Here is a 15,300-nt window from a genome sequence, read left to right on the forward strand (position 1 = left end):
GGACCATACAGTATTTGTCCTTTAGTTTTTGGCTAGTCTCACTCAGCATAATGTTCTCTAGGTCCATCCATGTTATTACATGCTTCATAAGTTTATTCTGTCTTAAAGCTGCCTAATATTCCATCGTATGTATATACCACAGTTTGTTTAGCCACTCGTCTGTTGATGGACATTTTGGCTGTTTCCATCTTTTTGTAATTGTAAATAATACTGCTATAAACATTGGTGTGCAAATGTCTGTTTGTGTCTTTTCCCTTAAGTCCTTTGAGTAGATACCTAGCAATGGTATTGCTGGGTCGTATGGCAATTCTATATTCAGTTTTTTGAGGAACCGCCAAACTGCCTTCCACAGTGGTTGCACCATTTGACATTCCCACCAACAGTGGATAAGTGTGCCTCTTTCTCTGCATCCTCTCCAGCACTTGTCATTTTTTGTTTTATTGATAATGGCCATTCTGATGGGTGTGAGATGATATCTCATTGTGGTTTTGATTTGCATTTCTCTAATGGCCAGGGACATTGAGCATCTCTTCATGTGCCTCTTGGCCATTTGTATTTCCTCTTCTGAGAGGTGTCTGTTCAAGTCTTTTTCCCATTTTGTAATTGGGTTGGCTGTCTTTTTGTTGTTGAGATGAACAATCTCTTTATAAATTCTGGATACTAGACCTTTATCTGATATGTCGTTTCCAAATATTGTCTCCCATTGTGTAGGCTGTCTTTCTACTTTCTTGATGAAGTTCTTTGATGCACAAAAGTGTTTAATTTTGAGGAGCTCCCATTTGTTTATTTCTTTCTTCAGTGCTCTTGCTTTAGGTTTACGGTCCATAAAACCGCCTCCAATTGTAAGTTTCATAAGATTTCTCCCTACATTTTCCTCTAACTGTTTTATGGTCTTAGACCTAATGTTTAGATCTTTGATCCATTTTGAGTTAACTTTTGTATAGGGTGTGAGATACGGGTCCTCTTTCATTCTTTTGCATATGGATATCCAGTTCTCTAGGCACCATTTATTGAAGAGACTGTTCTGTCCCAGGTGAATTGGCTTGACTGCCTTATCAAAGATCAAATGTCCGTAGATGAGAGGGTCTATATCTGAGCACTCTATTCGATTGCATTGGTCAATATATCTATCTTTATGTCAATACCATGCTGTTTTGACCACTGTGGCTTCATAATATGCCTTAAAGTCCGGCAGCGTGAGACCTCCAGCTTCGTTTTTTTCCCTCAAGATACTTTTAGCAATTCGGGGCACCCTGCCCTTCCAGATAAATTTGCTTATTGGTTTTTCTATTTCTGAAAAGTAAGTTGTTGGGATTTTGATTGGTATTGCGTTGAATCTGTAAATCAATTTAGGTAGGATTGACATCTTAACTATATTTAGTCTTCCAATCCATGAACACGGTATGCCCTTCCATCTATTTAGGTCTTCTGTGATTTCTTTTAACAGTTTTTTGTAGTTCTTTGTATAGGTTTTTTGTCTCTTTAGTTAAATTTATTCCTAGGTATTTTATTCTTTTAGTTGCAATTGTAAATGGAATTCGTTTCTTGATTTCCCCCTCAGCTTGTTCATTGCTAGTATATAGAAATGCTACAGATTTTTGAATGTTGATCTTGTAACCTGCTACTTTGCTGTACTCATTTATTAGCTCTAGTAGTTTTGTTGTGGATTTTTCTGGGTTTTCGACGTATAGTATCATATCGTCTGCAAACAGTGATAGTTTTACTTCTTCCTTTCCAATTTTGATGCCTTGTATTTCTTTTTCTTGTCTAATTGCTCTGGTTAGAACCTCCAAGTTTTTGACACTTTAATAATATGCAACTAATACAATAAAAATATTACACCAGGGCAGGTCACAGTGGCTCAGCAGGCAGAGCGTTCTCATCTACCACACTGGAGACCCAGGTTCCCAGTGCCTGTCCATGCAAAAAAAAAAACAAGAAAACAAAAAACAACAACAAAATACGTATATATTACACCAAATTTTATATATAATATTACATGATAATCAGTTATCATAAACAATCAGAAAACATTATTATACCGTAAAAGCAACTGATAAATTTAGCTACCCTTTTGAGAAAAGATACATTGATATAGCCTCTCTCACAATATCCTAACTTAGGAGAAATAAAATAAAAATAAAAATATGTTAAAAAATATAAATAACATGAACATTTTTAAACAGTCACAATACAAATCACGTATTTACAGGGGTTAGGAAGAGAAAAAGTTTTATCTGTAAGCTCAGTAATAGAAACTGCAAATAAAAGGTGAGTTAGATTCCATAAAATGTTTACCATTTCACAATATCAAAAACTATGAATAGATTTTTAAGTTGTCATGAAGAATTTGAAAAGTAGCAATAGCATTTATTACTGACTAGGGATTAATATTGTCAATATAATAACCCTAGAAATAAACAAGCAAAAGAATACCTCAACTGAAATATGGGCCCAGAAATAAAACAATGGATTAGACTGCACAGGTATGTAAGAATATCAGTGCTTTATTGATGAAATTTAAACAGATATAAACACTTGATTATTTTTGCTTATCCACTTTACTACTTTTAAAATATCACGCACAATCTTGTGAGACAGTCACTTATGCACTGAAAAGTTAAGTATATTTGACTTCAGAGTATAATTAAAAATTGCTTAATATCATCATACTCCATGACCTAATATTTCAACTTCTAGGATTAATCTTTAATATAAAATCAGGAAGGTGACCATATAATAATGTCAAAAATGCTCTTTGTCACATCGTTTATGATAATAAAGTATGGTTACAATTTAGAAATCTCTATATGGTTATTTCTATGAATTGATATATATCGCTCAAATGGTATTTTGAGAATACTTGGTAATATGGTAATGCTTATATTATTAAAAAAGGAGGATCTAAAATGTTTCATTACCTATATTTATATACAAAAGGACAATGGAAAGGAATCATGTTAAATTTATAACAGCTCAATATTTTAAGCCTGGCATTACGAATAATTTCCTTAGCATCTTTTTCTCTACAGAGAAAACATAGTTTAACAAAGTGGTTTTAAAAACACACAGTGAGGGTGTGCAAGGGTAGTTCAGTGGTAGAATTCTTGCCTGTCATGCAGGTTTGATTCTCAGCCCATGCACTTCCCCCCCAAAACAAACAAACAAGCAAGCAAACAAAAAAAACCCAACTAAACAAAAATTCAACAAAAGGTACTGCAATAACAGATTGCTCATATGGAAAAAAAATGAAATGTGACTCCCGCCACACAGCATACCAAAAAAAATACAGTGAATACTGTAATTTAATTGACTTAGAGATATTTTTTAGTGTACTTTGAGATAAGTAAAATATTTTTGATTGAATATTCCCATTATGTAATTTGATTATATTTTCTTTTCTTTCAGGAATGTCAATATAAAAAATGCTGTAATCCTATAGATTGTACTCTGATTGGATTTGCAGAATGTGGCACTGGACCATGCTGTGATAAAAAAACTTGTCTGGTAAGCTTTTTTTTTTTCTTTTGCATGGGCGGGTTCTGGGAATCGAACCCAGGTCTCCAGGTCTGCAGGTGAGAATTCTTGCCACTGAGCCATTCTTGCACTGCCCCTCTGGTAAGCTTTTAAAATATGACATCATGTTCTCTCACAGTGTTCTTGTGCATTTTAAAACTTTTTTACTCATCTTTCAAATATTTTACTTTATACGTTTGTGTAAACATTTTTTATTTTTGTTTATAACAGTATATCACTATTTTCTCTATGTTCTTAAATATTCTGTAGACCATGACATTTGGAGATTATATGTTTTCCATACAGGGGTAGATGCTGAAGATATTCCTCTTGTGATGATAAAAGACAGACAGCAATTTCATGCACAGCTGGTCCCAGGATTCAGAGGATGTTCTTAAGTCTCTTTGAGTCTGTTTTAGACTATATGGTTTCAATCTCTATCGAAGTCACATCCACTTCACAATCCAAGATTATTTGGGCACTATCAGTTACTTTTAGTCATGCCTAAATGCTGCTCTTCATGGTCATACCAAGTTATGACAAACATAAATAAACCACTCAACACAAATTTGACTTGCAATGTTGGGATAAACAAGACAACAATAATATACAGATTCTCATTTTGAAAATGGGAGAATAGTAGCTTGTAACAAATGGTGAATTTCAGCTTTGGCAAGGACTCATGGCTCTGGAAGCGGATTGTGTCCTTGGGAAGTTCTTCCATTTGATTTTCCCAGATAGCCGTATCTGAGAGGAGAATTGGGTAGGATTTGTCTTTAGGAAATTGTTTGAAGTTCAGCATTCCGCCATCTGTAATGGCACTTTCAAGGATAAAGTACAAATATAAAACTGATTAATTAGAGAATCCTGATTGCCAGATACATTTTTTCTCTTGATAAAAACTCTCCTAACATTATTTGATTTTATTCTATGTATGTTATTTTTCGCCTTTGGATTAGGAGGCAAAAACAATGGTCATGTCTTTGGAAGGTAAGTGTTCTAGTTTGCTAGCTGCTAGAATGCAATATACCAGAAATGGAATGGCTTTTAAAAGGGGGAATTTAATGAGTTGCTGGTTTACAGTTCTAAGGCCGAGAAAATGTCCCAATTAAAACAAGTCTAAAGAAATGTCCAATCAAAGGCATCTAGGGAAAGATACCTTGGTTCAAGAAGGCCGCTGAAGTTCAGGGTTTCTCTCTCAAGTGGAAAGGTACATGGTGAACACAGTCAGGGTTTCTCTCTCAGCTGGAAGGGTACATGGCGAATATGGTGTCATCTGCTAGATTACTCTACTGGTTTCCAGTTTCATGAAGCTCCCCGGGAGGCGTTTTCCTTCTTCATGTCCAAAGGTTGCTGGTTTGTGGACTCTGCATCTCATGGCTACATCATTCTGCTCTCTCTGAATCTTCCTCCCAGTTTGCAATAACATGTGCCTCATTTCTGTCTAAGGCCTCATCAGAGGTATCTTTAGAGTTCACATTTCTACCAACAGTCTCTCCAAAGCATTCTAGGCCTTCTCTATCAAGCTTTTCACAACTCTTCCAGAATCTTCCCCTTATCCATTTAAAAAGCCGTTCCAACATGTTTGGTATCTGCAAACTACAACAGCAGTACCCCATTCTCCGGTACCAAAATCTGTTCTAGTTTGCTGGCTGTCAGAATGCAATATACCAGGAACAGAATAGCTTTTAAAAAGGGGAATTTAATGAGTTGCAAGTTTACAGTTCTAAGGCCAAGAAAATGTCCCAATTACAAGAAGTCTATAGAAATGTCCAGTCACAGGCATCCAGGGAAAGATACCTTGATTAAGAAGGCTGATGAAGTTCAGGGTTTCTCTCTCAAGTGAGAAGATACATGGCGAACACAGTCAGGGTTTCTCTCTCGGCTGGAAGGGCACATGGCAAACATGGCATCATCTGCTACTTTCTCTCCTGGCTTCTGGTTTCATGAAGCTCCCCGGGAGGCATCTCCCTTCTTCATCACCAAAAGTCCCTGGATGGTAGACACTCTGCTTCGTGATGCTGCAGCATTCTCTGCTCTCTCTGAATCTCTTATTCTCCAAAATATTTTCTTTTTATAGGACTCCAGGGATGACAATAATAAAGTGCATTTTATTTTAGTGGAGGCATGGAGTTGGGCTTCTACAGCCGTTGCAGTTCACAGGTGTCTGACATTCTGCTCACTTCCATTACTGCCCATAAGCATAAAAGGCATTTCAGTACATTTTCTTCCTTCTCTATGTTGCAATAGGTCAGTTTCCACCTAAGCTTACCTGAAAAATGTCAGATGTGATCTGCTATTTTTCTATTGAATTTTCAGCTTAGAGTCAAGTCCTAGAACAAAGACATGAGAGACACAATAACTTAAGAAACTGTTTTGCTAACACGAAACAGTGATTGTCATGTTTCTAACCAGCCCTCAGACGATCCTATTTTTAAATTTTTAAAAATTTAATTGTTATCACATGGCCGATTATATACTGGTCGCTTATACCTTAATGATGAATGAACAAGCAAAGAAAAACAAAACATCCAAAAAACTCAAAGGAAATTATTCTGTAAAATTTAAAGGCTGGATCTAGTGAGATTCCCTGTTGAACCTTTATTTGAAATAGTGATCTATGAATTCTTGCTCTGTATAGCTCCTGGATTGCCTTTCTTTTGTGCAGACTTTATTATAAAACAAGCTCTCTCCATATAAGACTTTGATAGCTAAGTACAGCTCCTGGCCTGTATTTCCTTAGTGTACAATATTTCAGTAGAGCAGAGGGACTTTCTTTCCCGACATGTTTCTTAATCCCTGGAAGAGGGCGAAACACTTACGAACCCTGCTAAGTTAAATCTCCTGCTACTGCATTCAGAAGACAACAAAATTGTAGATATGAGTGCTTTCACTAGAATTTTTCAGTAAATGCATAATTTAACTGTAGTTAAATAATGATGGAAATCATAGTTTAATATTTCTATTTAAATTCATTTTTTACATTTTGCTTTACCCATTTAAATACCTTTTTTGCATTTTCCCTTGTCTCACAGATATCTGAAAGAGGAGAAGTATGTAGGAAAAGAAGAGATCTGTGTGATTTTACAGAATATTGTAATGGAATAACTGAGACTTGTGTGCCTGATATGATATCTGCTGATTTAGAACCATGCCATAACAATACTGCATTTTGCTTTAAAGGAATATGCCGAAGTACAGATTTCCAGTGTATAAAGTTATTTGGAAAATGTAAGAATCATGTATTATTGGGAGACTCACTTTCAAAGCATAGTTATTCTAAAGTCAGGGATCCACACTACAGACACAATAAAAGATGTTTTTCTCACTCTAAACTTGGCAATCATTTTAGCAATCTTTACTAAAAACAACTTTAAATCAAGCGAAGAGTTAAAATGGACCTAACAATTATGTGAAAAAAAGAAAAGTGTGTAAATCAAATTTCTAGTCATTGGCAGAAATAAAATGTCATCAAACTAGATAAGAGTACAAATGATAATTTATTATTCAATTATTTCTGCACTATGATATAAATTTTCCTGTTCTTTTTTTTTCGTATTCTTTTAAAACTAGAGTAGTTCTAGGTTTAGAGAAAGATCATGCAGAAAGTACAGAGCTTCTAAGTAACCCATCTCACCCTTTAGTTTGCCTATTATTAACATTTTATATTAATGTGGTATATTTGTTAAAATTGATGTCACAATATCACCATAAATATACAATTAACTGTAGTCTATATAGTTAACATCAGAGTTCACAGTTTGTTTTGTACAGTTCTATGGTTTTAAAATAATTTTATTCATCTAACATACTATATAGAGCCTAAAATTTCCCATTTTAACCATTTTCAAATATACAGTTTGGTGGTGTTCATTGCATTCACAATGTTGTGCTACCATCACTACCACCCATTACCAAATTTTTCCACCACACCAGACAGAAACTCTGTACAAACTTCGCATTAACTCTACATTCCCTACCCCCACCTTGGCCCCTGATAACCTGTATGGCTATTTTCCTCAATATGATATCACCATGGTTCATTCATTTTGCAGCATGCATCTCAGAACTTCATCCCTTTCTAGATTAGAATGATATTCCATCATAAGTACATACCATATTTTGCTGACACTGGGTTACTTCCATCTTTTGGCAATCGTGAATAAACTTTATGAGCATGCCCCTCAGTGACTTGGCTTCTCTCTTATCATCTCCCAAGTGTTTCTCTTTCAGCTCTCTCTCTGTGTTTCTGCCTTTTATCCTCTCATAAAGGACTGGTTTTTGTCGAATGCCTTTTATATGTCATTGCATAGATGGTGTGTTTTTTCCTTTTATCTATTAATGTGCTGTATTACATTAATCGATTTTTATTGGGAATCATTCTTGCTTTCCTGGGAAAAATCCCACTTGATCATAATGTATAATTCTTTTAATGTGCAGCTGGATTTAGTTTGCAGTATTTTGTTAAGGATTTTTGCATCTGTATTCATGAGGGATATTGGGCTGTAATTTCCATTTCTTGTGGTACCTTTATCTGTCTTTGGTATTAGGATGTTTTAGGAAGTGTTTTTTCCTTTCCAGTTACTTGGAAAAGTTTGAGCAGGATAGATGTTAATTCTTCTAGTATTATTTGATAAAGTTTGCCAGTGAAGCCATCTAGGCCTTGGCTTTTCTTTGTTTGATTATTGATTCAGTATCTTTAATTGTTACAGATCTGTTGAGATTTTCTGTTTCTTCTTGAGTCAGTGTAGGTAGTATGTCTTTCTAAGGATTTATCCAGTTCATCTAGATTAACTACTTTGTTGGCATAGAATTTTTTGTAATATCTTCTTTGATACATTTTTTGTTTGAGTATGTTGTTTAATTTCCATGTATATTGCGAGTTTTAAAATTCTCCTTGTTCTTTATTTCTAGCATCATTCCATTGTAGTGGGAGAAGATACATTATATTGTTTAAATATGCTTATGTATAGTGATGCTTGTTTTGTGGCTTAACATATGATCAATCCTGGAGAATGACCCATGAGCACCAGTTAAGAATGTATAATCTTCTGTTGCATGAAATGTTCTATATATTCCTGTTAAGTCTAGTTGATTTGCAGCATTATTCAATACTTCTGTCCTACTGATCTCCTGATCAGACTTTTTTTTTCCATTATTGAAAGTAGTATATTTTACCACTCTTAATGCATAACCTTCTTTTTCTGCCTTCAATCTGTCAATATTTGCTTCATATATTTTAGGGCCCTGCTATTAGGTAAAATATATATTTTATTATTTCTTCTGTTTGAATTGATCCCCTTTTCGGTATATAGTGTCCTATCTTGTCCCTTGTAATGGTTTTTGAATTAAAGTGTATTTTATCTGATATTGGATTGGACTATTTCTCCCACCTTTTCATCTTCACCCACTTGGGTTTTGAATTTAAGCTGTATCTCTGGTAAGCAGTGTATAGTTGGGAGTTGGGCTTTGCTTTTTTTTTAAATCTGTTTTGCCAATCTCTGACTTCATATTGAAGAGTTTAATCCATTTACATTTAATTATTGATAATGCAGGATTTAATTCCACCATTTTGCTTCTTTGTCTTTTTAAGTCTTAAAACTTTTTTGCCTCTCAATTCTTCTGTTAATTCCTACTTTCATATTTATTGGATTTTGTTTGTAAGGTAACATTTTGTGTCCCTTCTCATTTCCTTCCGTATGTATTTTTCAGCTAAATTCTTTGTGGTTACTATAGGTCTTAAATTTAACATCCTGAATCTATAGCAATCAAATTTGATTTGATCCTAGCTTACTTTCAAAGCATACATAAGCACTGTTCCTATATCTCTCCATCTGCCCACTTTTTTTGGTAATTGTCATTTAATCTTTATACACTATGTCTGAAACCATACATATAGCATGACTTTTTATAAATTTGCATTTAAAAACCTGTAAAAAAGTAAAAAGTGGAGTTACACATGCAAAAAATGCAGTACAATATTGCTGGCACTTATAATTATCCATATGGTTATTGTTACTGGAGATCATTATTTCTTTATGCCACCTCAGTCCACCATCTAGCGTCCTCTCTTTTCAATCTGAATAACTCCCTTTGTAATTGCTTGTAGGGAAGGTCTGGTGGTAATGATCTCCTTCAGCATTTTATTAAAACTGGGACTATCTTAATTTCTCCCTTATATTTGAAATACAGTTTCATCAGATATAAAATTCTTGGTTGGAAATTATTTTCCTTCAGCCCTTTAAATATTTCATCCCAATTGCCTTCCTGTCTCCACAGTTTCTTATGAGAAATTGATGCTTAATATTATTGGGCCCCCTTTATATATAGCACATTGCTTTTCTCTTGCAGATTTCGGAACCCTTACCTTTTCCTTGGCATTCGACAATGTGATTACTATGTCCCTGGGCATGACTCTCTTCAAGTTTATCCTGTTCGGTGTTTGGGCTTCTTTTTTTTTTAAATTTTTTTTATTAATCAAAAAAAAGAAAAGAAATTAACACAACATTTAGAAATCATTCCATTCTACACATGCACTCAGTAATTCTTAGTATTATCACATAGATGTATGATCATCATTTCTTAGTACATTTGCATCGATTTAGGAAAAGAACTAGCAAAATAGCAGAAAAAGATATAGAATGTTAATATAGAGAAGAGAATTAAAATAATAATACTAATAAAAAATATATATATATACAAAAAAGGAAAAATAAAAAGCAAAAACAAAAGATACAAACAAAAAAAAAACCATATTTCAGGTGCAGCTTCATTCAGTGTTCCAACATAGTTACATTACACTTAGGTATTATTGTGCTGTCCATTTTTGAGTTTTTGTATCTAGTCCTGTTGCACAGTCTGTATCCCTTCAGCTCCAATTACCCATTATCTTACCCTGTTTCTAACTCCTGCTGGTCTCTGTTACCAATGATATATTCCAAGCTGATTCTCGAATGTCGGTTCACATCAGTGGGACCATACAGTATTTGTCCTTTAGTTTTTGGCTAGACTCACTCAGCTTAATGTTCTCTAGGTCCATCCATGTTATTACATGCTTCATAAGTTTATTCTGTCTTAAAGCTGCATAATATTCCATCGTAGGTATATGCCACAGTTTGTTTAGCCACTCGTCTGTTGATGGACATTTTGGCTGTTTCCATCTCTTTGCAATTGTAGATAATGCTGCTATAAACACTGGTGTGCAAATGTACGTTTGTGTCTTTGCCCTTAAGTCCTTTGAGTAGATACCTAGCAGTGGTATTGCTGGGTCATAATCCATTCTGCCATTCTATGTCTTTTGATTGGGAAATTCAGTCCATTAACTTCTAGTGTTATTACTGTTTGGATAATATTTTCCTCTACCATTTTGGCTTTTGTATTATATACATCATATCTGATTTTCTTTCTTTCTACACTTAACTCCATACCTCTCTCTTCTGTCTTTTTGTATCTGACTCTAGTGCTCCCTTTAGTATTTCTTGCAGAGCTGGTCTCTTGGTCACAAATTCTCTCAGTGACTTTTTGTCTATAAATGTTTTAATTTCTCCTTCATTTTTGAAGGACAATTTTGCTGGATATAGAAGTCTTGGTTGGCAGTTTTTCTCTTTTAGTAATTTAAATATATCATCCCACTGTCTTCTAGCTTCCATGGTTTCTGCTGAGAAATCTACACATAGTCTTATTGGGTTTCCCTTGTATGTGACAGATTGTTTTTCTCTTGCTGCTTTCAAGATCCTCTCTTTCTCTTTGACCTCTGACATTCTAACTAGTAAGTGTCTTGGAGAATGCCTATTTGGGTTTATTCTCTTTGGGGTGTGCTGCACTTCTTGGATCTGTAAATTTAGGTCTTTCATAAGAGTTGGGAAATTTTCAGTGATAATTTCTTCCATTAGTTTTTCTCCTCCTTTTCCCTTCTCTTCTCCTTCTGGGACACCCACAACACGTATATTTGTGCGCTTCATATTGTCATTCAGTTCCCTGATCCCCTGCTCAAGTTTTTCCATTCTTTTCCCTATAGTTTCTGTTTCTTTTTGGAATTCAGATGTTCCATCCTCCAGTTCACTAATTGTAGCTTCTGTCTCTTTAGATCTACCATTGTAGGTATCCATTGTTTTTTCCATTTTTTCTTCTTTGTCCTTCACTCCCATAAGTTCTGTGATTTGTTTTTTCAGGTTTTCTATTTCTTCTTTTTGTTCAGCCCATGTCTTCTTCATGTCCTCCCTCAATTTATTGATTTGGTTTTTGAAGAGTTTTTTCATTTCTGTTCGTATATTCAGCATTAGTTGTCTCAGCTCTTGTATCTCATTTGAACTATTGGTTTGTTCCTTTGACTGGGCCATATCTTCAATTTTCTGAGCGTCATCCAATATTTTCTGCTGGTGTCTGGGCATTTGATCAGATTTCCCTGGGTGTGGGACCCGGCTGGTTGAAAGGTTTTTCTGTGAAATCTCTGGGCTGTTTTTCTTTTCTTGCCCAGTAGGTGGCGCTCGTGGCACTCGTCTGTCTGCGGGTCCCACTAGTAAAAGATGCTGTGGCTCCTTTAACTTGCCAATCCGAATCTCGCAGTCGGCCCGGGAAACCGTGTGTGTGTGGGGGGGTCGCCGGCCGCCGCGGCTTGGGGGAGTGCCGGTCCAAATTGCCCAGCTGGCCCGAGACACCAAGCGTGGCGGGAGGGCCCCGCTATCCAACGTTCCCAGTCAGACCGGGGAGCCACGTGCGTGGAGGGGACCCCAGTCGCCAGCCGCCCCGGCCGGGAAAACGCACGCCCCTCGGGTATCTCACCGCAGCGGATTCTCCCTGCCCGTTCAGCTGTTCTAGAATGGGTTACGCTGTCTTTTTGGTCTCTTTCGTGGCTCCGGGAACTGTTTCGTATTGTTTCTGTTTCTTTAGTTGCTTTTCTGTGTTTGGGCTTCTTGAATCTATATTTTCATGTTTTTGGGTCTCTTAGGTTCTGTTCATTTTTTTTCATGCCTTTTTTTTTTTGCTCCTCAGCTCAAATCAGTGTCTTATCTTTGAGTTTACTGGTTCTTTGAGTTTATCAGCTCTAATCTGCTTCTGAGACCCTTTAGGGATTTTATGTTTCAGTTACTGTGGTATTCAACTCCAGTATTTTTGGTTCCTTTTAAACTTTTTTCTCTCTATTGAGATTCTCGTATTGTTCATTCATCATTTTATTGACATCACTTAGTTCTTTCTCTGTGTTTTCCTTTAATCTCTGAGCATAATGAAGTTCACTTTACGTCTTTTTTTCTCAAGTGACCAATGACTTCATCTCTTGATGGTTTCTGAAGTTTTATCTTGTTCCTTTGGATAAGCCATCTTTCCTGTTTCTTTCTTTGTCTTGTAATCTTTCTTGCACATTATAGATTTTAATATTTTAATGTCTTACCTCTAGGTTTTTGTCCCTTCAGTTTGTATTCAGCTAATGTTCCTTAAAATTGTAGCCAGCTAGGGATATGACAGAGATTTCCTTGAGTGCCAGGGTTAACAAAAACAAGCAAAAAACACCCTGCCCAAGCCTTTACAGATGAACTCTTTGTTGGCTGGTGTTCTCCTTCAGAGTTTAGCCTCCTTAGGCAAAAGTGCACGGGACTTTTTGTCTTTCCTGAGCTAGTGTCTTATGCTAGGCTTGTGCTCCTGGCCTTTCGGATTCCCCTGTTTACAGGAGTGTGAAAGGCCCCTCTACTCCCAGTGATTAGAGACCTTTTCTCCACTCCAGGGTGCTTTATTGCCTGTCTTAAAGCTTTTTCCAAAGCTTCTTTGATTTGATTGTTTCTTATACCGCTTTAGCTGTCTGCAATCAGTTTTTGCCTGCAGGGCAAGCTTTGAGAGTGTGAGCCAGAATGGAGTGTCCTGGTTCAGTGCTTCATGCTACCACAGGATAGATTGGCACTGACGGTACAAGCTCCCCATAAGGGTTACTCTGTTCCTTCCAGACAGGGTCAGGGAACCACAGTGAGCATGCCGGTCAGCTCCAAACCACACAGGAAGGATGTTTGGGGAAGGGGCCAACAAGTGTGCCACGAGATTCCCCTATCTTTTTTTTTTTTTTTCATGGGCAAGCAACGGGAATCGAACCTGGGTCTCCGTCATGGCAGGTGAGAACTCTCCCTGCTGAGCCACCATGGCCCACCCTCTCCTACCTATTTTAGTTTCATTTTTTCAATTTGACACTTGGCCAGTTACTGTAACCCATTAAGAATTTTTTTTTTTTTGAGTTTGGAGGAAGATGGCTCTGCCAGATTTTAAAAATTTGTTTAAAGATTTTGTATGGGAATGGAACCCTGGTAGCATCTTAGATGACCCTATCTTGGTCAGCAAGATACCCCTCAATATTCCCATTCCTACCTGGACAGGTTGTAGCAAATGTTGCTCCTCTTTGTATAGCCTAAGTGGCACCACACATTTATAGTAGATGCCATTCTCTGGACCCATTGCTTTTATCTAGGAGTCTCTGTATTAACTTACCATCTTTAATTTTTCATTATTTTATTTCATATATGTAATTCAAACTTTTTTTTTTTCAGTTGCTAAGGGTGCTAATTATCTATGCGTAGAAGAAGTGAATATTCACACAGATGATTTTGGAAACTGTTACGCACGATTGTGTTATTATGAGTATGTATCTAGAAAATTAGATGTTTTCCAAATGTATGTATTTGTTTATACTGAGTCACTTCATACACATCAGAGATGAACCAATGTATACAGATGAGTTTGTATGTTCTATTTCATAGGGAATTATATGCTCTGAATATCTTTATCATTATTATCTGAGTTCAGTAACAGTTTTACTTATCCTCACATTTTGAGTTATAAATTAGATTGTATCCCTAAATAACAAATGGATATTTTTCTTTTTCCTTTATGTTGTCAGGCACACCTTTTGTGGAAAACTAGTTTGCCGGTGGGCAAAGACAGAAATAATACCACAGGATAGTTTTGATGTTCAGTACACTTACTATGGAGGCCATGTGTGTGTGTCTGCAAATTTCAGAAATTATTCGAGGAGTGTGTACAGTGATATTACCTTTGTGGATAATGGCACTCAATGTGCTGAATATAAGGTAAATAAAAATCTTACTTAATACTACATTATGTTTTTATTAAATCATCAATTATTTTTCATTAATCTTACTTGTTTCTCTATTTCTAATTATGAAAAAACAATGCATATTTTAATGTAGTTAAAATTTTCACTGTTTGAAAATAACACACCATTATTTCACAGATTAATAATAATTTATATACAGTTGTAATATTTTCAGTAATTAAAAAAGAACAGGAAAATGGAAGTGAATAGTACATTTATCTCAGAATGGGAAAGAGTTTCCAACATAAAAATAATGACTCCATTACGTAGGAAAAGTTCTGGTACTGACTGCATTATAAGGTAAAATGACATCCCATCCAAGACCATTTGAAGCAAACTGAAAAAATATTTAATATAAATATGACAGACTAATGCATACATTTATAAACAAATGAATTTTATTATATAGCAATTAGAATATGCATTAAAATGGTGTTTACATGTATATGTACACATATATGACAATTGTATGTGTATATATGAATGTATGTGTGTGTATATGTGAATGTATGTATATGTGAGGATTATTTAGCATGAGACAGAGTCAGCATTATATATACAGTGAAACAAATATATATAATAAAATAAACTTGTATTCAATGAGCATTTACTATATGCTGGGCACTACTACTATTTCTCTATGTTTATCAAATTATTTGTGAGATGGTTATAATTACTATCCCAAATTCACA

The 15,300-nt window shown here is 35.6% G+C and overlaps 1 protein-coding gene across 4 annotated transcripts in view; it reads left to right on the forward strand.

The window, feature by feature from the left end:
- The window catches only part of LOC143677056 (A disintegrin and metallopeptidase domain 3-like), a 78,759-nt gene that overhangs the window by 53,166 nt on the left and 10,293 nt on the right, over positions 1-15,300 (forward strand). For all 4 annotated transcript variants that reach the window (XM_077152548.1, XM_077152547.1, XM_077152549.1 and 1 more), the window contains 4 exons: positions 3,409-3,507; positions 6,552-6,747; positions 14,043-14,133; positions 14,393-14,582. In XM_077152548.1, the coding sequence (XP_077008663.1) occupies positions 3,409-3,507; positions 6,552-6,747; positions 14,043-14,133; positions 14,393-14,582 (576 nt within the window). The remainder of the gene's footprint in view (positions 1-3,408; positions 3,508-6,551; positions 6,748-14,042; positions 14,134-14,392; positions 14,583-15,300) is intronic.

This window comes from Tamandua tetradactyla, chromosome 3 (genome assembly GCF_023851605.1).
Source record: "Tamandua tetradactyla isolate mTamTet1 chromosome 3, mTamTet1.pri, whole genome shotgun sequence".
NCBI lineage: Eukaryota > Metazoa > Chordata > Mammalia > Pilosa > Myrmecophagidae > Tamandua > Tamandua tetradactyla.